At 55.0% G+C, this 27366-nt stretch overlaps 2 protein-coding genes across 12 annotated transcripts in view; one reads left to right on the top strand and one right to left on the bottom strand.

Moving 5' to 3' along the window:
- Positions 1–15768, top strand: part of WSCD2 (WSC domain containing 2) — a 36115-nt gene extending 20347 nt beyond the window's left edge. For both annotated transcript variants that reach the window (XM_056347302.1, XM_056347311.1), the window contains 5 exons: positions 57–178; positions 1187–1361; positions 2359–2523; positions 4804–5004; positions 7642–15768. In XM_056347302.1, coding sequence (XP_056203277.1) covers positions 57–178; positions 1187–1361; positions 2359–2523; positions 4804–5004; positions 7642–7994 — 1016 coding nt within the window. In that variant the 3' untranslated portion in view covers positions 7995–15768. The remainder of the gene's footprint in view (positions 1–56; positions 179–1186; positions 1362–2358; positions 2524–4803; positions 5005–7641) is intronic.
- Positions 15769–16696: 928 nt separating this feature from the next.
- CMKLR1 (chemerin chemokine-like receptor 1) lies at positions 16697–27074 on the bottom strand. 10 transcript variants are annotated; one of them, XM_056347387.1, is made up of 3 exons: positions 26918–27074; positions 18888–18983; positions 16697–18381 (listed from the first exon to the last, which is right to left on the bottom strand). In XM_056347387.1, the coding sequence occupies exon 3, from the start codon at positions 18311–18313 to the stop codon at positions 17228–17230; it is 1086 nt and encodes a 361-aa protein (XP_056203362.1). In that variant the 5' UTR covers positions 18314–18381; positions 18888–18983; positions 26918–27074; the 3' UTR covers positions 16697–17227. The 10 variants fall into 10 exon arrangements, with proteins under 10 accessions (XP_056203362.1, XP_056203343.1, XP_056203354.1 ...); XM_056347368.1 differs by having other exon boundaries at positions 16697–18384; XM_056347379.1 differs by lacking the exon at positions 26918–27074 and adding an exon at positions 26064–26265.
- Positions 27075–27366: the final 292 nt, after the last annotated feature.

The raw sequence follows: 27366 nt of genomic DNA on the forward strand, positions 1-27366 counted from the left end.
CCTCATGGCTGGGCGAACATCGCTGTCAACACCGCTGTGGCCTCTCTCCCTTGCAGATGGCAGCGCAATATTTCGGGGGTGCTTCCGCCGGCCGGACAATGTCTCCATCGCCCTGCCCGTCACCCAGCTCATGCTGAATATGTCCGTGGACAAGTGCGTGGACTTCTGCACCGAGAAGGTACCAGGGGGCTGGGGGTGTGCAGGGCGAAAGCTTAACCCTGTCATCAAAAAGGGTCACACTGGGTAAATCGTAATCTGATTTGGTGTCATAATTATGTGTATCCAAACTGCAAAGGGTCAAGTGGATTGTCTGTGTCTCTGCCATGGGGAGGGACTGGACCAAAGCTCCCCAGAGGGGCAGCACCTGCTGCCTGCCCTGCCTGCTCCCCACGGCTTCACCCCCCCTGCAGGCAGCAGCCACCTCGGAGGGGTTTAGGCAGGAACATCATGGGGTTGCGCTCTGGTCCAGGGATGCTCTAGTGCAGTTTGCTCCTGGAGCATGATGCCTATAAGCAAGGATGGGAAAGGCTGGCAGTGGGCATTGCTGGAGTATTTATTAATGAAAATTAGATAAATTATCAGGTGGGGAAAGACCTTCAAGTGGGACAGTCATGTCCTCCTTTCACAGCCTCCCTGGCAGAGTGGATGGTGGGGAATAAACCATCACACCAGTTAAATACGAGCAGCTGCTCTGTCGCTGGCTCCACTCTCCCTTCGCTGCCGGGAGAGCTCAGGGCTGGGAGGTGTAAATAACCAGAGCCCCTCAATTAACCCAGCACTGCCGCAGCCTGGTGGTAAATCGCCTGTCAGCTGCCAAATGAGCCTCGTAATTCTGGGCTTGGAAATGCCAGCAAGGCTGCCGTGGGGCCGTCCGATGATTTTTCGTAACCTTGGTGCAAGTGGCAAACTCACAAATGATGTGCCATAGCTCTGTCAGGAGCACCAGTGCTTGGTGCATGGCTGGTGGTGCCAGCAGGCAGCTCAGCCATGCCACGGGAAAGTTTGGGTGCTTTTGGGTGTCTGCAATGAGCTCCTGGTGCAGTTGGCTGGAAGCGTGCTGCAAACCACCCCGGGCTGCACAGCAGGGCCAGGGTGGCAGGGATGGGTGTGGGGGGCAGAGGGAAGGGTCTGCTGCAGGGGATGGGGATGGGGATGCTGGCTGCCCTCCCTCCACCCATCCCCGCAGGAATACCCGCTGTCAGCCCTGGCTGGGACTACCTGCCACTGCGGCTTCCCCACCACGCTCTTCACCCTGCACGAGCGGGAGGATGAGCAGCTCTGTGCCCAGAAATGCGCCGGTGAGGAGTTTGAGAGCTGTGGCACTGCCGAATACCTCCTCGTCTACCAGACCCAAGTGCAAGGTGAGCCAGTGCTGGGCTCAGCCTGCCTGCTGCTGGGCAGGGACCACTCCGGCACGGGTGCCAGCACCAGTTTCCCAGCCCCTTCCTGGGGATGCTGACAGAAAGTAAGCGTGAGCTTGCAGCATCTATTTGGCTTTCATTAAAAATTACCATTTATTTTAATTTCTTGGGAAATCAATCCTCCCCTGAACAAACAGCTTTAATTACTGCCTGACTCAGCTGCAGGGTAGAGCAGTTTGCCATCTGCCTCCGGCAGGATCCCTCCTTGCCGGTGCTTGTCCCTCCTTGTCACCAGCGGTACCAGCAAGCCAGAGCCCGCAGCCAGCTGGTAAACCTGCTGGGGCTTCACTAGCCAGGGGGGAGAGAATCCGGGGAGAAATAGTGGGGAAAAAGGCTGTGACCAGGCAGAAAGTCCCCAGGAATCTGCACAGAGTGGGCTGCAGTCCCCCACCACACTGCAGGTCCCAGTGGTGGGACCAGTGGGGACAAGGCAAGGGGAAACCTGTTACGGGGAGAGGAAAGAGCTGAATGGAGCAAATGAGGACCCAAGTTCAGGTGGTTTCGCTTCAGAGCGGCTCTGTCCTGACACGATCCCTGCTTCGGTGTTTGAGGCTGTGCTGGAAACGTGTGTGCATTCGTTGATGTAAAAAGCAGGAGCGCTGCTTGGCAGATGCAGCCCGGTTACTTGCTCTCCCCTAATCACGCAGGCAGCAAGCAGCCAGTAATGGCAGAGCAGCTCCTGCCCTCTTCTTAGGACTTTTTGGGCTGTTCAGGACTTGTTGGGGTGTTCAGGACTCTTTGGAGGGTTCAGGACTCTGTGGCATGTCCCTATGCGCTTTAGGCAAGCTGCCTTTCCCTACAGCAGCCACCTCCTGGCACCCTGCCCCAGCATCTCCCTGGGAGGCAGCAGCACGCTGTAAGGAAGCGGGATATCTCTGTAGGAGAAGCACGTTACCGTGCTGCAGCCCTGACGAGTCTTGGCTGCTTCTCGCTGCAGACAACCGCTGCATGGACAGGAGGTTTCTCCCCACCCGTGCCAAGCAGCTGGTGGCCCTGGCCAGCTTCCCCGGTGCTGGCAACACCTGGGCACGCCACCTGATCGAGCTGGCCACCGGCTTCTACACTGGCAGCTATTACTTCGATGGGTCTCTCTACAACAAAGGTGAGAGGGGATGTGGCTGCTGGGGGTGCACCGGTCCTCCCTGAGATGGGAGAAGGTCCTGGTGCCATCCCTTGGGTCTGCAGCAGGGGAGGGCAGAGCCGGGTACCACCGATGCTGCTCTGTGGGATGGTTGGGGCTGGGTGTGTGCTGGTTCAAAGGGTATCAAAGGGACCTGACACTGCACAGGCTCTGCCTGTAACCTCCCCGTGCTGCCCACTAACCTGGGCAAGCTCCAGTTTGGGGCAGAACTGGAGTTTCTCCATCATGCCGGTGGTTTTTAACCCACTGTGGTGGTAAGAATTTTCTGGAGGAGGAACCCCGGTGACAACAATCCTGGCAAACAAGGCAATTTCTGTGGGTTTTGCCCCAAGAAAAAGATGATGGGTTTTTTTGCTCAGATTTCCCCAGGAGCTGGGATGCATAAAGTGAGAAGCAAATGAAACTCACAACTGCAGGGTGAAAAGGACTCGTGCAGCCTTCCAGCTTCAGGATTTGGGAGGGGATGGTGCTGGTGGCACTGGTATCCTGGAGGACAAATGTCCCCTTCTTCCTGAGTAGCTGCAGTTTAAAATAGTGACATGTCGGGGCACCCAGGGAATGCTGACACCCAAACTAATGAATATTCGCAGTGCAAAAGAGAGATGATGAGCTCACGGAAGGGATGGAGGAGGGAGCTGAACTCATGTGGCTGTTCTCCTCCGGCTGAAGGATTTGTTGGAGATCCATCCTCCCCTCCCGGGTGACACAGATACTTGCCCAGTAAATATTTAACGGAGGAGGGGTGCTGTGGCTCCCACCCTACAGGGCAAAGCAGCAGCGCCAGGGCTGCTGGAGTGGGTGATGGCATGTGGGCTTCAGGGACCCTCAATGAAGCAGCCAGGGTAAGTTTAAAGCCAAAAGAATGAAGCTTTTTCAGCCAGAAGCCAGCTTCTCCTAATAAGCCACCATACTGCAAGGGGGAGGGAAAAAACCCCCACCAGTTCCCCCACTTTATAGCTATTTACAATAGTTTTATTTGTAGACCTAGAAGGTTTCTCCTGCTTTTCCTTCCCCTTCTGTGGCTCTGAGAGGAAATCTTCCTTTCCTCCTTGGCCGTGGTGGAGCTGGGATCTGTACCTGGGGTACCCACATAGCTGGGGGCGTCTGTACCCAGAGTACCCACACAGCCAGCCAGGGTTTGTACCCAGGGCACCCCCTGAAGCCCCATTTGCCCAACACCATAGGCAGTAGTGCACATTTATTTGAGATTTGCCAAATTCAGTCTTTCCGAGATGGAGATGCTCTGTGCTGAGTGAGGGAGCCCAGGCTGTATCAGCCCCTGGCACTGGCACCCACCCAAGGGTGCAGTCGGCATTGTGTCCCCCACGGAGGGGAGCATCCCCGGGTGAAAGCCTTGGCCAGGTTTTGCTCAGCCGCCCGAGCATGGGTTTCATGTTTATTCTGGGTTGAGCACGTTGGAGGGGCCTGAAGGTATCCAGGCAACTGGCAGATTAGCCATCATGTCCCTGCATCGCACAGCATGGCTGCCGAAAGCAAATTACACATCTATAATTGATGTAATACAGCTACTTACAGCTTATCTTCCCCCCACGGCTCGGCTCCACTGCCAACATGCTGTTCCCGGGTAGTTTGGGTGCTTGGTTTCCCAGGGGCTGGGGGTGCAAAGGGCCTGGGAGCGATGCTGGGCTGAGGCCCCATACTCCATGTGGGGGCACAGGGGATGGTGGTCCCCTCTCTGGACCCCCCATGGCATCACCGCAGCCCTGGGCTCATCTGCAGCCCCATGAGCTTGGGGTTTTTTTTCCCTTTCTTAATTTATTGGGAGAGTTTAAATGCGGTGGTCAGGGAGATTAAAGCTATAAAGATACGTTCTTGACCCCCTCCAACACAAGCATGAGGTGTGTTAATGCAGTGTGCAGGTGCTTAATGCCAGTGCGCTCTGCCCTGGAGGAACGCTGGGCTGTGCAGTATCAGGCTGTTGCAGAGTGAGTCGCTGAGAAGAGCTGAGCACCGCCGGGGAGGAGGCAGCCCTGCTCGGTCTCTGTGCCCGCTACCCACCCTCTCGTACATGAATTCTATGTGACTCATAACTTGGGCAAATCAAGGATTTCCATCTGGGAGAGGGATGCAAATGCTATGTCAAGCCGCAGCTGCTTTTATCCAACTGCATTTTGCAACCTGTTATCCCCATGTTGTTCCCTTTCCCCAGTTCGCTTTTATGATTTTTATGAACATTTGCACCAGCTGCTTCTCAGGTACCTGCTTGCTCTGTCCTGGCAGGGTTCAAGGGCGAGAGGGACCACTGGCGAAGCGGGAGGACAATTTGCATCAAAACCCACGAGAGCGGCCAGAAGGAGATCGAATCCTTCGATTCGGCCATCCTGCTCATCCGAAACCCCTACAAGGCTCTGATGGCAGAGTTCAACCGCAAATACGGAGGCCACGTCGGCTTCGCGGCTCATGCCCACTGGAAGGGCAAAGGTAGGCTTGTTCCCGGGTGGGCGAGCTCCAGCCCAGCTGCCGGAGCTGTGAAGCTGTTGTTAAAGCCCAGAAGAGCCTGAGTCTGGTCCCCATGGGGGAAGCTCGGGCTGTGTCACCCCTTTGGGGTCCCCACGTCCATCTGGCATGACCCACAGCGTTGCCTAGCACAGCCAAGGGCTCTCGTGCATGGGGGATGGGATGGGGATGCAGAGATGCTGGGCTGTTTGTGGGTCACAGGGCAGCAGCAGAGGTGGCAGTGCCTGGGGACACGAGTCTGACAGCAGCTTGATGTCTACGGGGAGGGAACGGGTCAGGTGGGCAGAAGCCCAAGGACCCAAACTCTGCCCCTTCTTCAGAGCAGCTCTTCAAGGCTGAGAGCAGCTGGCCTGAACACTTGGCTGGGCAAGCAGAGAGAAAAGAGAGATTAAAAAATTAACAGGATTCATCAGACTTCTCCATCCATCACCTGGTGGGTGCATGTGTTGGCACGAGCTTGCAGCATCTCCACGCTGCCACCGATGCCAGATCCCAGCAGGACCGCCCTGCCCAGAGATGGGTGTCAGGAGCGGATGGGCAGCCCCACTCCCCAGCAGAGCCAGCCCCGGTGTGTGCAGCACCATGGGGTGGAAATAAACCCCATAACCCCCCCTGCAATGGTCCTGCCCACCGCTGCCAGGTCACTCACCTGCCTCCATCCTCCTCCTGGCTGGCAGCACCATCAGGATCTTACACACAGGATCCAAGCCCTGCTTATCTGTCCTTCCCCAAGGCAGAGGTGCAGGAGAATGGATCCAGCATGCCAGTAACCCCGCCGGCTGGGGGAAGCCCCCTACCCCTTTGCTGCACTCTGGGCAGCAGGAGCGGTGGCAGCTGCCAGCCCATCCCTATGGACAGGGTGGTGGCAGGGGGTTATTTCTGCGCGCCCAGCTGCTCCGGAGACACTACCTTTCCCATGCACAGGCATATTGTGGAGGCTTGTTAATTATAGCAATTTACAAATTGCTGTTGTGGAATTGACTTCATTGGAAAGAGTTAAAATATTTAGCTTGATTGAACATCTGCTACCCTTAATTCAGAGTTTATTTAAGGGGAGCTTTTGCTGTTGTTGCTGTTATGTGCCTGGATTTCGTTATTGCCGTGTGCTTGCGGCACCGGAGATGGCCCAGCCCGGCTCTCCCTATTGCCCCATCCCATAAAACCATGGAAGAGAGATGTTCCACTGCTTCCTCGGTGGCTTTTCTCCCTGGGCTGATCCCTAGACTGGCATTACCCCACCACTGGGGGGTACAAGCCTTGTGCTAGATTTTATCCCCATCTGCTGCACCCCAAAGCACAACTGCAAATTGCAGATACAGCAGGGAGGGGAAGTGCAGGGCCATCCCCTGACTGGAGCCCCAGCACCACCCAGAACATTCCACCACTTTCCCGGTCCCACCCCCCCACCCCCAGCCTGTCCCACCCCTCCTGCCCCAAAGGGAGGGGGGGGCAAGCAGAGGGGCCCTTGCCCTCCACCCCAGCACAGTGGGCTTTGGACATGCATCAAAAGACATCACCAAATTCTTTCCAGAGGATGTACAGTGTAATTAGCTGATGGGTTAATTGTCAGGTTAATTAACCATTGGAACAACTTGCCAGGAAAATGGAGATTTTTCCCTCGCTTGAGGATTTTAATCATGCTGGGGGGGTTGCTGAGAGCTGTGGGTCAGCACAAGGGAGGGTCAGAGACCGTGTTTCATTGACCCTACGTAGGGGCTCAGCCCATGGAGGACCCTGGCTGGGGAGCCCAGGGGTCCCTGTGGGACCGTCAGCACTCACCCTGCCCTCCCACCAGCACGGGAAGCAAACACTTGACAGGGACAGTTCATTTGTGCCAGGTTTGCAATTAGTGCTCGGGTTAAATAAATCCTCCAGAGGACAAAAAGAAAAGTGATTAAAGGTGAGTAATTAAGACAGGGCACGGGGGTCCCAACCCCAGCCTGCCCTGCAGACAACCCCTTGCTCCCTGCAGCCTGGCTCTCCAACACGTGTCCATCTCCCAGGAACCAATTTTGCGGTAATTCTGGAAAAAAAACCCATGGCCTTTCCCCAGCCTCACCCAGAGGTGCTGGGGAGGGGGATTTTTCTTCCCTCTCCTCTCCCCAATTCTCAGCCCCGTGTGGAGCCTGCAGAGGCCACGGGCACCATGAAACCCCCATTTGGTTCCGTGACATTAATTTTACGATATCCCTGGAGTGGTTCCAAAGCAAAGTTTTATGTGATATGATTACACAAGGTGAATTGTCCTGTATCTGTTTAATGAAACAGATACTGTGTTTAATGATTCTTCGGGGAATTAAATACAGTTAAGCTATTAATCAGGCATTGGTTTTGTGGGGAGGACAAGAGGAAGAGGCAGATACCCGGAGCTTTTATGCATCGTGAGAGAAATGTATATGGCACTGCCAGGAGAGTTGCGGCTTATCATTGATGTTTCATTATCCCTTTTATCATTTAGTTTTTATGGGAGGATCAATTAGTGAGAAGGATAATTGAAAGATTTCAGCAAGGGAGCGTGGGCTTTGGCTGTGGGATGGGGGATGCAGGGGATGCAGAAGGACGCGGGGGACACCCACTGACCATGTCCTCTGCTCCTTCCAGAGTGGCCGGAGTTCGTGGCGAACTACGCACCGTGGTGGGCAACCCACACCCTCGACTGGCTGCGCTACGGCAAGAAGGTGCTGGTGGTGCATTTTGAGGACCTGAAGCGGGACCTTTTTGTCCAGCTGCAGCGGATGGTGGGGCTGCTGGGCATCACCGCCTGCGAGGACAGGCTGCTCTGCGTTGAGGGACAGAAAGATGGCAACTTTAAGCGATCCGGCTTGAGAAAGCTGGAGTATGACCCTTACACCCCCGAGATGAGGAAGATGATCAGCAGCTACATCAAAACGGTGGACACAGCTCTGAAACTCCGAAATCTGTCAGGGGTCCCGGATGACTACTACCCGAGATGATGGTGACGACAGCGGGGGGACCTGACCCTGCGTGGCGAGGAAAGGCTCGGTCTTCCCGGCCTCTGCCTACTTCCACCCAGTGGGTGGCTTTTCTTTTAATTCTCAATCTGCTGCTATTAGCTGTTAATCAACTCCCTGCATGAGCAACGAACAGTCCCCAGCCATCGCTGAGCTTGCTTGGCCGACACGGACCCAGGCCTGGCAGCACCACCAAGGGGATGCGGGTGCCTTCCCCGCCACAGGGTTCCTGCTCCCTCCCGCTCCCGTTTTGGCTGCTGCAGCCCTCCTTAGCAATGCAATGAGTTATTTGTGTCCATCCCTTTGGGCTGGCGGGTGGGGACACCACCTTGCTCACACCATACCTGATGCACCCCCCAGCATTGGTGTGCTGGCACGGTGCAGCAGGAGCTGAGCTCCCCTGGGGTGGGTATCCCCAAAATCCTCTTGCTCCTTGGCCAGCCCTGGAAGGCTGTGCCCCTGCCCAGATGGAGCCCACTGCCCTTCCCAAGGGAGGCGACACCTGGGGGGTTGGCACCATGTGGGCAATGCTCCCATGGACCCCGGTCAGAGGCTCTGGAAACCAGGCAGGCTGCACTGGGGAGGGCAATGCCACCAAACAAGGTCCCCCCTGTGCACCATCCCTTGGCTCCACAGGGACCCTCCCTGAACCTGGAGACGGGGGGGCCCTGAGACGAGGCTGATGTCCCCAGCCACAGCACCAGGCGATGCTGCTGCTCCAGCCCCAGTGCCCCGGGGGGGCCTGTGACCCCCACCTGGGGGGCTGCAGCAACCCAACCCATGGGCCATGGGTGGGAGCCACCCCCACATGTGTGGATGATGCTCGAGAGAGGGATGTTGGACACCTGGACAGAAGAACTTACGGGACCCTCAAGCTCACCCATGCCTCATTTCAAAAGCTGAGGAGCCAGAACAGTCCCCCCTCCAGAAGCAGTTTTGGGGGCGACGAGCAGGGGCTGTGCTGCAGCCCAGCTGCATCAAACCCATGTGGCAGCGGGGACCAGATCCCGGGGCTGAGCTTGTAGGTGTCCCTCCGGCTGACCTCAGCCCTGCAGTGGGTCCCGCTGCCCTGCCCGCACCCTCACCCACTGCCTGCCGATGAGCAAGCGAAACCAAAGGATGTCCACGTGCATCGGGAAGATGCCGTTTGCCAGGCTGGCTTTGTGCAGAGCTGCATGTGGTCCCCAGCCACCCCCCTTCCCCCTCTCCACCTTCCCAGCCCGTCCCTGTCCTGGCTTTGCTGCAGATGAGCTCCCCTCCCTCCAACCTGCAAGTCCCCTTTGGATGTAGGTGCAAAAGCCATATATTGTACGCAGCCTTTTCTAGAGTTAGGTATTTAATGATTGGCTTTTAACTCTTGATCTTGGTAGAAATACATGCACAGGTCAAAATCTAGAGACACTGCTCAGTCTATATTCAAAGATAGAGAAGAAAACTCCATGGAGAAAAAGGAGAATTTAAATAAAATATATTTTTCTAATGTGCGTGCAGAGCAGACGTGGGCAGCCATGCCAGGGCTGGGGGCTCCCGGTCCCTGTTTCTTTGCATGGAGGTGGGCAAAGGTGTTTCTAGGAGCTGCTGCCCTGTTTTTAACTCTTTCCTTGGCAAATGGCTGGAGGTTTTCTAGGAGAGTGGGTGAGCCCCGTCCCAGCAGTGGGAATTGAGCTGAGCCCCCTCTCCTCCGCTCATGGTGGCCCCAGGGCTGCCTACCTCAGTCAGAACAAATCCTCAGGTCAATCCAGCTATTAAAGGAGAGTTTTTGTTGCTATTCTGCTTTCCCGTGTGTTTGTGGGGCCACCTGGGCACCCCCCGCCACATCCCAGAGCAAGGGCTGGGTGCCCCCCGGGACATGGGAGCGATGGGCGAACGGCTCCTCTGCCCCCACCTTGAATCACGTTCCCGGCACCTAAAGCACTGACACCACCACCAAAGTGGCTCCTTGGGAGTTTTATTACCTTTATAGTGTCCTTAAAGACAGGTTTATTCAGGTGCGTGGTGGGAGTGGGAAGATCTACTGCTGGCTTTATTCCCGTTGCCTCCTGTCCTTCCTCGGCTCTGGAGCAAGAGCAGGCTCCATGCAATTTATTCCTTCTCTTGGCCGATTACCCTCTTACCTGGAGTTGTTGAAATATTTTTTTTCTTTTTTTTTTTAAATAGCATTGAGTTTGCAGCGATCAAGACACATGCTGGGCATGATTTGTTCTGAGGAAGGAGCAGCATTCCCTTCCACCCCTTGCAAGTACTTAAACCCAAATAATCTCTGAGATAAAACACTTCAGAGATGACACTGCGTGCAGCCAGCGTGCTCCTGGGCTGCAGCTTGTAAGGCAGAAGGGGAGGTGTGGGGAGCGGGGAGGGGGGGCTGCCCCCAGGCTGGGGACCCCCACATCTGCACAGCCCAGGGGGGCATTGCCACCCCCACCAAACCCCTTCAGACCCCATAGCGAAAGGACAGAGCATGCTCCCTGAGCACCAGCAGTGCTTATTTTTTCTCTTTTTTTTTTTTTCCCTCTCCCCTGTAGCTTTAAGGATCACCGAAGCTTAATGCCTTTATTTCACTGCAATTTTTTTATTATTATTATTTGCAATGAAACGGAGCAATTGGAAGCTGTTACCTCCCTGTCAGTGTGTGCTACACATCTGACTGCACCCCCCCACCCCCCTTACGAGGGTCTGTTGCCTTTGCCTCAAATCAGGCTAACAAAGGAACAGCATCCACCATCCTGCCAGCAGCTGCTGTCCCTATACGTGCAGCCGAGCTGCCAGCAGAACATGAAGGTTTATGGTTTATCTCACTTTATTTATTAAATGCCAGCCTATATTTTTACCACATGGGACTGGCATGCAATAATAAAATTTATATTCCCCCTGGAAAGAGAAGCCAACCGTCCTTTCTGCATCATTTTCATGTGCAAAACTCTTGACATTTAATAGCTGCCCTGCTCCACTGCCTCCGTAATGCCATTAGGTTGGCTTGTTGGAGAGCACCGAAATGCACAGGCAGGGTAGGCAACACTCGGTGTTTTTACAATGATTTTTAAAAGCAGCAAATTTTTCTGCTTGACTCAGCCTCAGCAAGCCCTCAGCATCCCTGCGTGGGAGCAGCCAGCTCACACAGCCCCAGTGTGGGACTGGGGGCCACTGGGGGGTGACCCTGATGCCCTTCTCCGGCTTCCTGCACTAAAAGTCATCTATTTTCTGCATTTTCTCATCCCAGGAGCATTTTCTTGCCTCCCTGGGCCTGCACTGGCAGAGGCTGCAGCATCCTCCCTCCTGGGCTGGATGGGTTACTCAGCTGTTGCCCTAGCAACGGCATTTGCACCAAAACTCCCTTAATTTCCCCCAATTCCATGTGGGTTTTGGGTTCAGCAAGCTGGTCCCTGCAGTGGAGGAGATGATGCTGGAGGAGATGATGCCAGAGAGTGGCTCGGGCTGGGGCTCCCTTCCACGGCAAAGGCAGCAGATGCCCTTTTGGGGTGAATTCGGAGGGTTCTAGGTGATGTAAATGATGCTGAGGGGCTCAGAGCAGGTCAGAGGGAAGGGGCTCCCCTTCCTCCCAAATTAAATCACAGACAAAGTTCATGCTGCTGTTTAAATGAGAGGGAAATAACCCACCTCAGCAGCATAATACAGAAGCTGCGACAGCACTTTCACAAAAGCTCTATAATGTAGGAGAGATGCGAGTTATAAATCTGAGCAGCAGTAATATTCATCCCTGACAAAAGAAGCATGTTTATTTATTGGCTTTACTATTTTCCGTAAAATTTACAGTTGACAATCTGCCTGAATGCAGCAGAGATAATTTAAACATGGCTCCAACTCGCCTGGCATCGAGGAAAGGGTAACATGTTTATTCTTTTTTTCCCCCCTTAATTCCAATTCCAAATAAAGGGAGTGATTTATCGGAGAAGGAAAGCACAGCTTTATTTCAGGGCTGTGACAGCTAATTGAAAAAGAACAGTCATTAAGGGCGGTAATGTGTTCCACAGAAATGATTTTGGTATATTCTGGAGTAATTTCCCAACCGCTTGTGTGAAATGAGACCCAGCCTCATGTTTCAGGGACTGCTAGCGGTGGGTAATTACAGGGGGGCAGCAGCGGGGAGGGGGCCCGGAGAGGCAGGAGGCAGGTTTGGCACGCTGCGGGGATGTGCCGGGCGAGGACCGATCCTGCCACGGGCTCCCGGCATGCTGCAGCACCGACACCAGCAGGCTGGGGTGCCGAGCCCTGCGGCACATGGGGCACGTGGGACCCCGACGGGCTCGTGGGATGGGGACAGGTGGGATGGCTGTGGCTGGGGAATGGGGTGCTGGGGTTGTGGATTGGGGTCCTCGACTGAGGGTTGGGGTCTCGGCTCCAAAACGCACTGCTCTTCTTTCCCAGCCAGCCTTGACCTACCCTAAAATATTGATTCCCCACGACAGCCTTCATTACCCCTTGACTTTTGGACGCTAAACCCAGTACACCCCCAGTTACCACCGATTCCACCGACCCCTGCCCCAAAAGGGGTTGCAGATCCCGGCTGGGAGGCGGCCACCGTGCCACCCAGCCCTGGCGCTGCGGCTCCCACTGAGCCTCTGGATGCTAATTACAGTTTTTGCATCTCACCCTCGAGTTGGCCACGATGTCATTAGCCTCCTGCCGGCATTAATCAAGAGGACAGCGTTAATTCATAGCTAAGGACATCTCCCAGCTGAGCGGTGAGGCTAGCAGTCCTTGCAGGAGCGGGGTGGACCAGGGTCAGCAGGATGCCTCCAAGGACCCACATTATATATTATGTATAAATATATAATATATTGGACCTTCCCATCACCACAGGGGACTGCGGCTGACACGGCAGGGTGAGCTTCCCTCCCCTAAATGAACAAAAAAAAAAAGAACTAAAAAAAAAAAAAACCCACCCAAAAAACAACAGAAGAGCTGAAAGGATGCAACTTCACCCACCCCAGGAGATGTCAGGGCTGTAGGCAATTTAGGCAATTGCAGTTTAGGCAATATCAGAGGAATTGGGGCAATATTGAGCTGCATCTTTTTGCCACTCTGCCGAAAGGGAAAGAAAAATCTGGCTGGAGAGGCTTGTGCGCACGGAGGGGATCTGCTGCTGAAGTTTTATGATGAATATTTCTGCCCTGTTTCTGTTTTGTATATATGCATTTTTAATGCTTTCTGTTTGATCTGTTTACTGCCTGCCTTGACAGGTGACATGGAAACAGAAATCACTGATATTCCCTGGGGAGGCTCGCTCAGTGCCTGGCAAGTTACGGGGTCCAGCAGGCAAAATTCGGGGGATTTTTCCTTTTTTTTCCCCATCCTCATCCCAAACCCTGCCGGGATGTGGGGGGCAGCAGGGGGAGGGGATGGAGCAGCAGCACACTGCTTGTCCTGGGGTGTCTGGCTGGATGTTGGAATCGAGGGGCAGTGCACCCCCTCCCCACTACCCCAACCGCCCCCAAAACCAGCCTCAGGGACAGGGTGGGTCTGTGGGCGGTGTGGAGGGTGCAGGAGGCGATGGGGGAACGAGCCTCCGCTGCGCGAGATGCAGCCAGCTCCCAAGCAGAGACTCTTCTCAGCGCTGGCATTAATAATTCCGCTTTCAGATCAGTGTAACAGAGCGTTTGCCAGGTCTTACCTGACAGAGAACACGCCGGGCTGACTCGAAGCTGGGGGGAGAAGCTGGCGGCAGCTTGGAGCACCCTTAACAAAGCCACCCGGGGGGAGCGGGCATCGGCCCCCACTGCTGGGCTCAGCGCTGTGTGTGAGCACAGGGGAAATGATGCTCTTTCAGCTTGCACAGATACATTTTTTTCCCCCCTAAAAAGCCATTTGGCCTTTTCAGGGACAAATTAAAGGGGGAAAACCCACAGAGAGCAGCTTTGGAAGATCTCCCATAAGAGAGGCTCAGAGCATCCTGCTCCCATCTTGGAAGATGCTGTGATGGAGGAGGCTGCAGGGGAGGAAGGCTTTGGTGGTGGGATGAGGCTCCCATCTCACTGGTTCCTGGCCATAAAGTCCCAGCCCCACATCCCTGTGCCCTTCCGCTCCCGGCTGCTTTCCCACAATTCCAAATTCAATGCCAGGGATCAGGAATACACACTAGGAAGGGACTGCTTACTGAAAAGCCCTGGGATCTTCCCACTCAAGGCGACGAGCTTGAGCACATACTGGGGGTATTTGTATGTAAAACAGGTTTTTTTATTAAATAGGCAAACAGCTACAAAGACGAACTCAAATATTAGGTTTCCGAAGCTGTCATTGTAATGATGGTTTAACCCAAGGTTATGTACCAAGTCATCACTTTTTTTTTTTTTTTTTGGAAAGCTGTTTGCAGTAGTAATAGATGGGCTTGCAAAATCCAGCTACAAAAATTAGTGAGGAGCATCCCCACTCCATCACAGCCTGGGACCCTCATGGTACCAGACCAAGGGGCAATGGCATGGCACTGGGTCCTCGAGGGACATGGGCTGCCCAGTTCCCCCCTGTCCCACATGCCTCCAAACCCATCCCATGGCAGGGAAAGGTGAGCCCAGATGCACCAGCTGTTCCTGCCCCAGCTCTTCAGCTGCCCCAAACCCCCAGCCCAAAAAACATCAGTGGCTGCTGGCTCCGGGGTGCACCCCATCCCCCAGAACAGGTCCTAGGCTCCTGCTCTAGTGCCTCTGCTAGTTCTGCATGTCCCCCTCGCCTTCCTGAGTGGCTGTCTGTCCATCTGCCCTGTCCATCCCATCATCCGTCCTGTCTGACTGCTAACAGGAACCCTGCGACCTTTCAGCAGGTCATTCAATACTGTGTAACATGAGCAAGGGGAGCCTCATCCCACCGTCACAGCCTTCCTCCCCTGCAGCCTCCTCCATCACAGCATCTTCCAAAGCTATGGACCATGCACAGGTTTGGTGGGAAAAACCTCTGCAGATGGTCCCCACAAGTGACCTCACACCGGGAGCAGACCCGATCTCGGCCATGGTATGTGGTGCAGCCCAGGGATGGGGTGTTGCTCCCCAGGGAAGTGGCCAGGGTTGCTCAGCCTGCCAGATCCCATCCCCTAGGAGATACGGAGATGCTGGGTGCCCTGCAGGCACCCCACGTTATTGAGAGCAGCACCCAACAGGTGGCACTGACCAATTTTGCCATTAAATTCTCTTATAATCCCCATTCCCCCACTGTGTTCCCCTTCTGGGCTCAGGCTGGACACCCTTTAGTTTCAGGATAAATCCCCCCCAACTCTGCGTCCTGTTTTTAGCAGACCAGATCTGCAGCATTCCCTGCAACACTGGTGAGGACAGGCATCTCCCTGCCCCAGAGTGGGGTACAAACATGCCCCGGCACACACCAGCCGGCAGCACCAAAACCCAGCCAAACACGCCGGATCCATCAGCATCCCTCTCCTAGGGATGCTGCAGGCAGCGCCTCATCCCTCTGCTCCGTGTAATGGGAAAGGAGCACATGGCAGCTTCATGGGGTGCAGGTGCTCCCCTTGCTCCCCATCATGCCAACACTAACGAGGTTATGCAGATCAAGGTAGATCAGCGAGGCAGTGCTGGGGGAAGAGGGGATGCCCCATAATCTGTTGGAAATCCAGCTCCTTCTGCAGCATCCGCTATGATCCACGGCATTCCCGCAGCACGGGGCTGCGGCTCCATTACTGGGGCTTAGTGATTCAGTGTGTATCTGCCTGGCATCATCTGCCACTGACGGGAGCCTGTAAATAGCTCCGTGCCTTTTCCTGGGAGCTCTCTCATCACTTTTTTTTTTTTTTTTTTTTTTTAAAGAAAAAGCTATAAATAAGTATCTCAGCCTTTGCGGGCATCTGTGAGCAGACTCTCAACTGCCGGGGTGCAGCCTCTGGGCATCACAGGGACTGGCACCCCCAGGGACTCCCCAGAAATGTCCCTGGTGCCACTGGAGACTGCCCGAACCCAGCTCTGGGGTGGGCTCTGCTCTGGCACCCAGCACAGGTGGAGGACTCAGTCATTCCTTGCTTTCCTGGGAGTGAGAGGCTGTGGGTGACACAGAGAAACCAACACATAAATAAGTGTGACACTGGTGTCATAGTCAAGAAGCCCAAATTGTGAAGGATCTCCCAAATTAACTGTGCATGAAATTGGATAGAGACGGTGCCGTAGCCCATCCTGCACCGCAGAGATTTGTGTGCAACAGCAGAGTCTCCCACCCGTGATGGGCTTGCTGCCTGGTTGGGAAGAGGGAAAGTCTTCCCATAGGACTGACTGATCCCACCAGGGAGCAGCCATCACTGGAGCCAGCTCCCAGGTCCACCTGGATCCAGGAGGGGACACCAGGTCCTCCCCCAGGACCGCGCTCCCCAGCCTATCGACCTGCTCCCCAGTGCCACCCAGGCACTTCCCAAGGAGCCACTGGGACTCACAGCCCCAAGCCTCAAACTGCTCCGCAAAACGTACCATGTGAAGCATGCCCATCAAAGTCAGGTTTGTTCAAAAGACACTTAAAATTAACCTTTCCCTCCTTTTTTTTTTTCTTCTAGTTTTCTATATCTGCGACCCTGTGCATGAGCCAAATCCCACCCTGGCAGGTGGCCCTGGGTCTGGATCACTTAGAAGACCTGTGAGATTTCCCAGCTCATCGAGGATGGGATATTCAAACCCCTCCTATGAAGACACTCCCCAGAGTCTCTCTGGGTACCAAAGCTTCACAACACAGTGAAAAACATATTGCGCTAGTACCAATATACTTTAGGACTTTAACATGAGTAGCTATATGCATACATAGGATGTAGGAAGAGCATCATCAGTTTTGCCATAGCAGGTATCACCCGAGATGGGTGGTCACCCAGCCACCCATTTTGGGAGCCTGGCAGCAGAAGTACCTTCCCAGACACATGCTCTGTCCAATCTCCCCATAACGACATCTCTGGAAACAGCAGGAATGCCCTTGCCAGGCCAGGCAATGCATAGATTAGATAAGAAGGCTCTGAAATGTTTTCTTAAATAGTTTGGCACAATGCTCTTTGCAATTGCAAAGAAAGATTAAGGGCAGTTGTGTCTTCTCCAAGTGCACAGAGCGGTAGTCTCCAACCTCTGCCAGCCCCCAGGCAGCAAGACCAGTCAAAGAATATGCTATAGGATGGTGTTGGACCATGCTCATCCCACACCGGGGGCCACCATAGGGGTGGCCACTATCACAGTGGTGTGCATGGGTAACACCAGAGGACTATAGCCCTCCTGCAGGCACCCAGATTGAGTTTAGAGGACTGTCGTCTCCTTCTCAGTCATTGAAGACATCTTGGAGAAGCTCCTGTGAACGATGCTGGAGTGACCCATCTCCTCACTGAGGGCGTTCACCAGTCTGGAAAGGATGGTGACCTTAAACTTCTTAAAGTCCTGGCCCATGAAGACGTAGAGGACAGGGTTCATGCAGCTGTTGGAGGCAGCGAGTGCCGTGGTTATGGGGATGCTGATCTCAAACACGGAGCGCGGTATCATGTCAGGTTTTGTTTCCAGGAGGTTCATCAGGTGATAGGGACTCCAGCAAAGGAAGAAGGTGACTATGATAGTGACAATGATCTTGAAGGGCTTTTTGGACTTGGCAAGACGGTTTCGACGCAAATTGAAGACGATGGCGATGTAGCAGAAAGTGATGATGGTTATGGGAAGGATATACCCCGCAAGGAACCTGGTGATGTTCACTGTTCGGTGTCTCATTAATGCCAGGGCTTGGTAAGACTTATTCCTGGAGAGGGAAAAGTTGCTAAAACAAATCACAGAGTTGTGGGCTTGTGCTGTGTCTCGGAAGACAAGAGACGGGCAGCTCATAATGATGCCGACGGTCCAGATAATCAAGCAAACTAAATACGCTAGGTTGGTCGAGCGATGGTTTTGAGACCAGACAGGAAAGACCACTGACACGTAGCGATCGAAGCTGATGGTGGTGAGGAGAAGGACACTGGTGTACATGTTGAGGATGAGGAGGAAGGAGTTCAACTTGCACATGACTGTCCCGAAGATCCAGTTGTATCGCATGGCCGTGTAAGAAATGTTTATGGGCAGGAAGATGTTGAAGAGGAAGTCGGCGACGGCCAGGTTGAGGAACCAGATGGCATTGACTGACTTCTTCATCTTCAGAGTGATGATTGCAATGACGAGGCCATTCCCCAGGATGCCCAACACGCAGGACACGCTGTAGATGACGACCGAGAGGATCCTCGCAATGTCCTTTGGGTCATGGGATGGGTCTGTCCACACGCTGCTGGTCTCCTCATAGGTGTAATCTGGGTAGTCACTGTAGTTATCGACATCATCCAAGTAATTGGACAAATTGGAAAGCTCCATTATCTGAGAACAAACTGCAGCCTAGTCAGTCCCAGGCTCTCCAGCCGGTGATGTTTCTCTGCGTGTTTCTGCTGAGAAAATACATGGTGTTAATCACGGCAAGCGCATCCCATGGGAGGGACACCAGCCCCACGACATGTACAGGCACAAGGGGCCATGGAAAGAGGGGATGGAGCACGCGGGTATGGGGGATCCTGTGGGGACCCTACCACTGGCTCTGAAGGAAGATGCTCCTACAGCTCCTCACTGCGTTTCTACCTCCCGACCAAGAGACATCAGCTCCCTGAGCGACAAGACATGATTCAGTCCCTTGTCTCCGCCAGGATGTGGCTATAGCCTCATCCTGCAAAAAATGTCTATTACCCACCTACTTCCAAGGATAAAACTAGGATGATGCTTATTAACAGCTCATTAACAGCTATGAAGCCTGCCAATCTGCAAAATATTATGGCTCTTCTCTTTTTTTTCTCCTGAGCACCCACTAAACTGGACTGCAAATCCAGCATGCGGTTGACAAGGTGCCCCACAGATGCCAGACACCGTGCCCGGTGGAAGTGGTGGTCCAGCCTCTCACCTCTCCCCTCTGGCGTGGTGGCCGTGCTCCTGGAGGCGGCGGTTCAGTGTCCCACAGCACCAAGGCGGCTCCCTCCCTGCAGGTCTAGGGATGGAGCTGTAATATTAAAGCCAACATCAAACAAAGGCCATTCACCCCCGGATGCGGGTTAAGGGAGGAAACAGACTCAGCCACCGCTGGAACTTAACCCTGTGCATCCCCCTGGCAGGCTGGTGCTGCCCTGTGCCTGCCGGGGGACCCCCCACCATGGATCCGGTGAAGGCAGGGTCCCATCATGACCCCAGCAGCTCAAAATAAGATGTCAAAAGATTATCAAAACATAACCCGGTACAGAAACCCTGTACCGCACACTCGGTGCCAGCATCCGACACCAGCCAGCATCAGTAGGTACACACAAAGAACCCTACAATAAAAACCACGGTAACATTATTATAAATAATTAAAACCATAAATATGGGTGAGGTGCCTGGACTCTCGTACAGTTGTTTCCCTGATTAAATCAGTGCCCTGCGTGTTTTACAATGTTAATTAACTAACAGCATCGTTTGCCATAATCAGCATCCAGTCTCCACCAGCCACTTAGAGCCCTTCGTTAAATGGGTTCAACCACTCCCCTGTGAACAGTCACGGCGGGTTAAAGCCCAGGGCCACCGAAGTCAATCAGCAAAGCCCATGAGCCGTGGCAAGAGGGGTGAGATCTGCGTGAGCTCCGGCACAGGGCATGGCACCCAACCTTGTCCTCGCAGGAAGGATGTGGCTCTGCCCACCCAGGCTGGACTCTCTTGTTCTCAGGGTGTTTCAGCTCCAAGGTCCCCCTGAGCATCATCCTCTCCACCGACCCTCCTTTGAAATCCCCATGGTGTTTATGCAGTAACCTATTGTTTCTCCCTGGGCTTTTCCTTCCTGCGACTGCTGCTGCTCCCACGGCTGCAAAATCCTTGGCCAGGGGCTTAAATCACAGCCCCATCGCCTCTCCCCTCGGTGAGCTCCAGGAGACAATAAGCTGCTGGAATAAATAAGGTTTTAGCTCAAAACTTGTGAGTGAGTTTGATCCGGAAGGTGGCCTTGCCCCAGCAAAACCTTCATCATAGAAAGGATGAATTAAAGTTGATGATCCGGTAGAAGTAACAGGATCAGCAGAACTGGCACTTCCAGTGCTGACTGTTCATGTTCCTGTGTAAGGAGCTGCCGTTACCGACCACGGTTTCCATGCCACCACCTTTCCAAACACAGAGCTGCAGAAAGGCGGGCAAAGCCCAGAGCCCCATCTCCATCCCACCCCACCCTCAGCCAGAGAGCCCCAAAGCTCCTGGGACTTGCTCTGTCACTGGGGAGAAACCCCCAAGAAATGACACCCACCCACCCACGGGGGGACTGTGGGACCCCCAAGGACAGCCCACTGCCCCCCAGCACCGTGAGGGCAGCCAGACCCCTCGTTCCTTGCAGTACCCGTCGCTCCCCCGCCCGGGGGAGGCAGGAGGGGCTCCTGCAGCTTTACAAGCTTCTCTTCCAATCGTGCCCACTTACAGATTTTTTTAATGTAAAATTTCCTCTTTATTATTATTTTTTAATGACTGAGCCCAGGAAGCATGATGACATTCAGCTTGACATTTCAAAGCTGTATTTAATGGATTATTTATTTGAATTGTCTGTTTATTTCCCTCCAACCCCATACTTTCTCTTTTTTTTTCTTTCTTTTTTTTCTTTTTTTTTTCCCCCTCTAGTTTTAACATTTGTCCTTCTCAAGGCAGACAGGCAAGACAGATGATGTAAAAGAAACCCCCTCCCCTGACCCCTGTCAGGTCGGGCAGTGGGGTAGCCCCAGTCCCTGCTTGGGATGAGGATCTGGAGAGCAAGGGGAGCAGCAGGGCTGTTTCCCCACGGGGTTTGGCAGGTGCTGGGTTTGTTTCCAGGGCTCATGCAAGGCTATCACAAACCTCAAGGTAGCAGACAGGCACCTGCTGAACCTGCCGGGAACCTGCTGGGATGTCTCTGGGCACTGGGGGTGGGATGGGCAACGGGAGCTGGAGCCCAGACCTACTGGGAGATTGTCCAGCGAATTCCCATTTGCCTCCCCAAAATGGAGAGTCTGAGGGGCAACTGCGTGAAACCTCCCCATTTCTCACTGTAAAAATACCCCAAACTTTGGGGGCGGGGGGGGAAACCAACAAAAAAAGGCACATAATCATAAGCATGTTTCAATGCTCCTTTCTGGGTTGAAAATACTCGGCTCTAGCCAAAACCGCTTTGCTCTCCATTCAGTCTATTCATCTCTGTCCTCCTACCTCAACAAAAATGAGCACAGGATCTACCCAAAATAGCCTTTTAATCCAGCCAGCCGCTGACAGCCCCACCATTCCTGCAGCTGTATTTGTCTTGGTACCCGGGAAAGGCTGAGTCCAGCCAGCGGGCGCCGCGGCGGGATTCCCAATGGGCGGCTCGTGCATCAGCAGCATCCCGGCGCATACCGGGGGAGGATGAGGTCAGGGATGTTGTTCTTGGGAAGGCAACAGGAAACTGAGAGAACAGCCCAAAATGTTCAAATCCAGCTTTTCTGGGCAAAAGCTCTTCCGCGGCCAGCCCAGACGGGCGGGGGACGGATGTGACTGGGGCTGTGGGGAAATGGGGGGAGCTCGGCTGGATCTGCACACCATGGATGCAGCTGTGCCCAGGGAGGGCAGGGGATGCTCAGCCCCCCGCAGTGGGTACCACCTGGCCATGGGTGCTGCCCCAGCTCTCAGCTGCCTGCACCAGGGATTTACAGAGGCAGGCAGGCTGCCAGCACTGCCTTCTGCCTCCCCCAATGCCTGTGGGCAATGCTTTTACTGGAGGTACTAATAATCAGGTTGAGGGGAAAAAATATCAAATAAAATCCAATAAAATCCAATAAAATAAGCAGACTCGCTTTTGAGCATACAAGATCTTGCCTGAGCTGTCAAAGTGCATTGCGCTTTTATTCACATGATGTTATGAAACTGGGCTGGGACCAGCATGAGCCTGTGTGGGGGTCCCCACAAATACTCCCCCAGCACTGGGGAAACTGGGGGTCCCTTTAGGTTAGTGCTTGTCCTCCCCGTCCCCCGCACCTTCAGGGTGTTAAGGGTGCAAGGGACACCCAGGGATGGGACAGACAAACCCCCCCGGGGAGCAGGTGGAGGACCAGGGTCAGCTGTGCTTGCCCCTGCCTGCACCCCTGCTTGCACAGCTGCTGCCGCCCCCGGGGCAGCTGCTCTGCCTTTTTCTCATTTGAGCATTTCCCCTCCCCTCCTTCCCAAGCAGCGGTTTCCGAGGTCCCAGCGCACCCCAAACCCAAACCCGCTTCCTCCGGCACGCATGGGAGGAGCGCAGGCAGGCTGCCCACGCAGCGCGGGCTCCTGCTCCATGAGTGGGAATTGCAGGCAGATGTCTGGGGGAAACACATGGTCACTCATCTGAGGAGCTTTGGGAAGGGCATGGGGCGAAGCAGCATCTCAGTGTCCCCCCCGGACCTGCCAGCACCGGTCCCCTCGGAGCCCTACCACAGCAGGATTTTCCCCCCATGGCAGAATCTGGTCCCAGTTCCCTGGCGACTTACTGCTCTGGTTGAGCTCGAGTCCCACCCTGTGGGCCAGATCCTGAGCACGGCAAACTCCCGTTGCTGTCAGCAGGAGCATGCCCGAGGGAAGGTGGATGCATGCCCCATCCATCCCTCCAGCAGCCACATTTTTCCAGCCCAGGGTTACATGGGAGGGACATCCCCACTGGGATCTGGCATCCAGCCCCGCAGCAGCAGCTCCCAGTCCCATGGGAGGGATTGCCAGGGCTTAAGAGGAGCAAGAAAAGAAAAGGAATGTGAAAGCAACTTTGGGTACCCAGCTGCAATTCACCTGTATTTTAGCCAGCAATTGCCATGGCAACAGCTGCCATAGGGAGAGATGCTGGACAGCATCCCCGTCCCCACAAGGATGCCTGGGGATGGTGTCCCAGCCCTCAGTATCTATCGGTCACCAGCCACATGCCCATCAAAAGGGAACCAAACCCTGAGCCCTGGCCTGCCCAAAAGCTGCTCCCTGGCCACAGTCCCAGCCCTGCCACCCATCCCTGACCCCACTGTCCAGCTCCAGCCAGCTGAGAAGGGGACTGAGAAGGGGACAGGGGTGCAAGATGCCATGGGAGAGGCAGCAGCATGCTGAGCAGCCACAACAGCCCGACACCGAGCACATGAGCTCCTGCCAGCAAGGATACAAGCTGCCAGCCACCCTGATGCTCCTTCAAATCACCAGCAGCAGGGGACCCCCAAGGCAAAGGGAGGGGACAAATCCAGTCCCCACAGGGGAAACTGAGGCACTGAGCTCCACCCCAAGGCTGGCTGCAGGATGGCGGGGAAGCCTGAACCCTACCTGCATCCATGGCACTGGGACGCATCCCTGCTTCACCACCGCGGAGCAGTCCTCGCTCCACTGGGACCCCCCACGCCTGGCAGCCTTCGGCATCCCCAGCTGCTCCTGGCACACCAGCTAAGGCTTCATCCCCCGCCCATGTGAACAGGAGGAAAAAAAAAAAAAAAAAAAAAAGAGGAATAGCTGGAAAAGGCAGCCTTAAAAGAGCTGGCTGTGCCCAGGGTGGGACAGAATAGCCGCATGAGTCAGTGTTTATCTGGGCAGAGCTGACCGGGCTGCATGGGAGAGGACGGGTCGGGATGGGATGGGTCTCCATGAAACGCCCCTGCCCATGGTGTGGGGTCCCCAGCCAGAAACTGGTGTTTAACCTCAAAACACAGGTCATGCAAGGCTTTTCCCAGGATGAAATTCCTGCAGGAGCCGGGCAAAGGAACCTGTCCCTCCCTGGCACAAAGTGCTCAGGTTGTTCAGAGCCACCCCATTGGTAGGAGCCCGGCCCTTCGCTCCCCATCCTCTGTTCTGATGAAGGATTGAGTACTAAAGGGGAAAATCTTGGGCATTTGTACCTACACAGGCAAAGATTTTCTTTTAAAAGGGCAGTTTATGTTTCTGTACTGCTTAAAATGTCTCGAGCGACTTCCAAGATAATAAAAGTTCTTTCATCTCCTCTTCTCTCTCTCTTTTTTTTTTTTAATATAGGTTGCTATTAATCCCAGGCTTTGCTGGAGCTTTGCAGGCAATAAAAAGGCCAATTAAACTCCCTTTTTCTGAGCATCCTCCCTGCCACATCGTATCAGCCCAGTGAAAATATCCCTAACCGTGGCCTGGGCTGGATTACAGCTGCTGGGTGCAAAGCCAGCACAGGCCTTGGGGACATCGTGCCGTAGCGAAAGGCAGCTCACATGCCACCTGCGGGGCTGCTCCGGCTGCTCTCAGGCACTCCGGATTTTAAGGGTACAAAGAGGAAGGAAACCAAGAAAAAGGAAATAGGTCTGTCCCTCCTGGTGCCGAGGGGACGGACGTGACCGTGCCAGGGATGGGGGACAGTCAGAGCTGGCAGAGCTCAGCACCGCCCCCCCCCCAAGTGAGAAAGTCACCCCGGATCTGCAGAAGAATCCTCCAGCCCCATCGCAGCTGCGTGCTGTGCTCCCAGCTGCATGCTGATCAGCACAGCAAAGAAAAGCCCCCTGTTCTCCCTGTCCCCACTGAGGTGACACTGCCACACTATAAGGACATCCTCCCCCCCCCCCCCCCCCCCCCAAATTCATACCCAGTTCCTCTCCCCTCTGTGCAGCTTTCCCACACGCAAAGCCACCGCAGGGGCTCCCATCACTGCAGACTGCAAAACCTATCCCCAAAACAGCTGAGGATTTTATGAAAAAATAGAAAAAATAGAGGATTTGGGTGGAGGACAGTGAACTGTGGTGACCTCTGGGATCCCAACGCATGCCACACATTGGGACCCCAGAGGTCACTGCCACCCCCTGTCCTTTGCTCTGCCAGACCCCAGACCCACTTTAGAAGAACAGGGGAGCAAAAAAGCTCAACTGACTGCAAATTCCTTGAGCAAAGCAATGACTTCCAGCCAGCTGCAGCAAAACCATCCCTCCCAAATATATGTCAAGAGATAGATATATAAAAATATATATGAAATTATATAAACCCAGTGGTATTTACCTGAGCTTGATAAATCCTCAGGGGTTTTGAGCACACGGAGGCTGGATTACACATTTCTACTTCTTCTATAACCTCGTTAGGGCCAGCATGCGAACGACCCCAGGGTTACATCGCTTTGGCATCCGAGCAGAGGGTGCCGTGGGTATCGCTGAGCTTTCTCATCCCAAGAAGGACACGCACGTATTGCCGATGAGAGAACAACAGAAAAAAATGCAGCCGGTGGCATAACCCAGCTGCCGGGCTCAGCATGGGGATGGGCAGCGCCTGGGAAGGGGGAAGCGATGCTCTGTGGCAGGATGTGGGGACTCAGAACCTTGGGTAGAAGCAATTTCTTGCACCGTTCAGCTGGACACTGAGAGGAGATGGGGCAGCTGGCTGCCCTGGGTGCGGTCTCCCATCCACCACATCCCTGCGCTGCCCACAGCCAGCTCAGGAGCCCTGCAATGCCCCTTGGGCAGGGTTTGGGCATCCCCCGCTGGTACAAAAAAGCCGTGGTCTTGTTGCTCCTGCCAAGGGGTGAGCGCAGCCAGAGGACCCCTGTGATCCAGGATGGAGCACCTCCACCCTGGGCTGCCCCACATCCCTGCCCCACCACCTGGGATGCTCCTGGCCTCACACACGCAGAAGATGGGTAACCCAAAGCCATCCCTGGGGTGCATGGCAGAAGGGGAACATGTGTCCCCTGCCTTGCCATGCCATGCCCCCCCCTCCAGCGCACTTGCCAGGTCCTGCCTGTTCCCAGCTGTTTGTCCAACCGGGCCCCGCATGCCAAGGTGGGTCTGGATCCAGCAGCAAGTTCCCAGCAATGAATCAGCCTGTCCTGGTTTGCACTGGGACGCCAAGCAGAGGGGCAGCAACGAAGCACCAGCCTGTCCTCGTCCCTGTGCCTGCGAGCAGGTGGTGATTACCATCGGTGCACATGGTGCATCCAGCGATCCAGCACGGGCTGAGCCTGGACGGCCACAAACCTCCACTCCAAGCCAGGGAAGCCCAACCAGAGGCAGAAACACAATAAAAATACACACATGTGGCGGTTGGACCAAAATCCAGCACCGTGCTTCTGGGCTGAGAGCATCACGTTCAGTTGGAGCCAGTGACGAGCCTGGGGCAGAGCACCCACCTGCTCGCCATCACCGATACCGATGTGCTTTCTGGCTCTCCACCGTGCACAAAGGAGAAATCCCAGTTTCCTCAGAGCTGGCAGCACCGCAACTGGGAAAACTGCCACCCAACCATGACCCAGGGGAGAGTGGGTGATGCCCAGTGAGGAGCGATGTCTCCGGGGAGCTTGTGGCCACTGTCGTGCCCGGTGCAGGTGGGGACACTGAGCCACATCACACGTGGCCGAGCTCCCGCAGGAGCCAAAAAAGAGGAACTGGGGCTCAGGCTGATGCTCGCCTTTGCACAACGCCGTGTTGCAACATCCCCCATGGCTGAATCAGGAGGAAACTTGCTGATGCACCCAGATTGCTGGGTCCGACCCGGAGAAAGGAGAAGGGACACAAAAAGTCCAGACGCCTGCACCCAGCCGGGATGTGCCAACCCACGCAGCTTGTGACCATCCTGCTGCTGTCCTGCTCCCCGGGGCTGGCAGGACCCCCAGGATGGGGCAGCAGCTCCACAGGGTGCTGGGTGCCCACAGCAGTACGCCACGCTTGGAGCATCTGTGGCATGCGGCAGGTCCCCAGCAGGATGCAAACCCTTTGCACCCAGATGCGCCTGGGTGGAACAGCCCCCCCGCAGTCATTCACCCCCGAAAGCCATAAAAAAAACATAAGAACCCTGGCCCTGGCTGGGGCAGGTCACACACCCTGCCCGTTGCTCTGCCGGCAGGACCTGTCCCGTCCTCTCCCACAGTAACACATCCCAGTCCCCTCCGTACACCTAACGAGCCTCCCAGTGACTTTTCCAATAATAACTCCCAGTCCCCTTAGTACACCCCTCTCGAGCCTTCCAGTGACTTTTCCCAAATACCTCATGCGGCACCACGCTCCCCCGCTGCTCCATGCTGGGGAGGATGAGGTCAGGGTGCCAAAGCCACCCCGTGCCTGGTGAGGAAGAGGAGCCCCTCAGCCAAGCGCTGAAGGCTCGCCGGGAGCGAGTGGGCTCTCACCCCCCTGCAGACCCCGGAGCAGGCACAGTGCCGCTCCCCGCTGGTTTTAAGGGCGAGGGGAGGAGGAAGGAGTGGCGGCCGCATCCATTGCTGGGGTTTTCTCGGCAGCACGATGCTCTGTGAGCAACAGCTGGGAGAGGGTGTGACGCCGGGAGCTGGGAACGCTGGCCCGAATCCTGCCACGACCCAGTGCAAGGAAGAAATAAGCCACTTCCCAAGGGACCTCCTTTCCTGTCCCGTGTCCCCCTGGCCGGGAGCACGCTGCCCCAACGAGGGCTACCAAAGCACGGAGTGCTCCAGAGCAAAGCCG

This window comes from Falco biarmicus, chromosome 1 (assembly GCF_023638135.1).
Source record: "Falco biarmicus isolate bFalBia1 chromosome 1, bFalBia1.pri, whole genome shotgun sequence".
Lineage (NCBI taxonomy): Eukaryota > Metazoa > Chordata > Aves > Falconiformes > Falconidae > Falco > Falco biarmicus.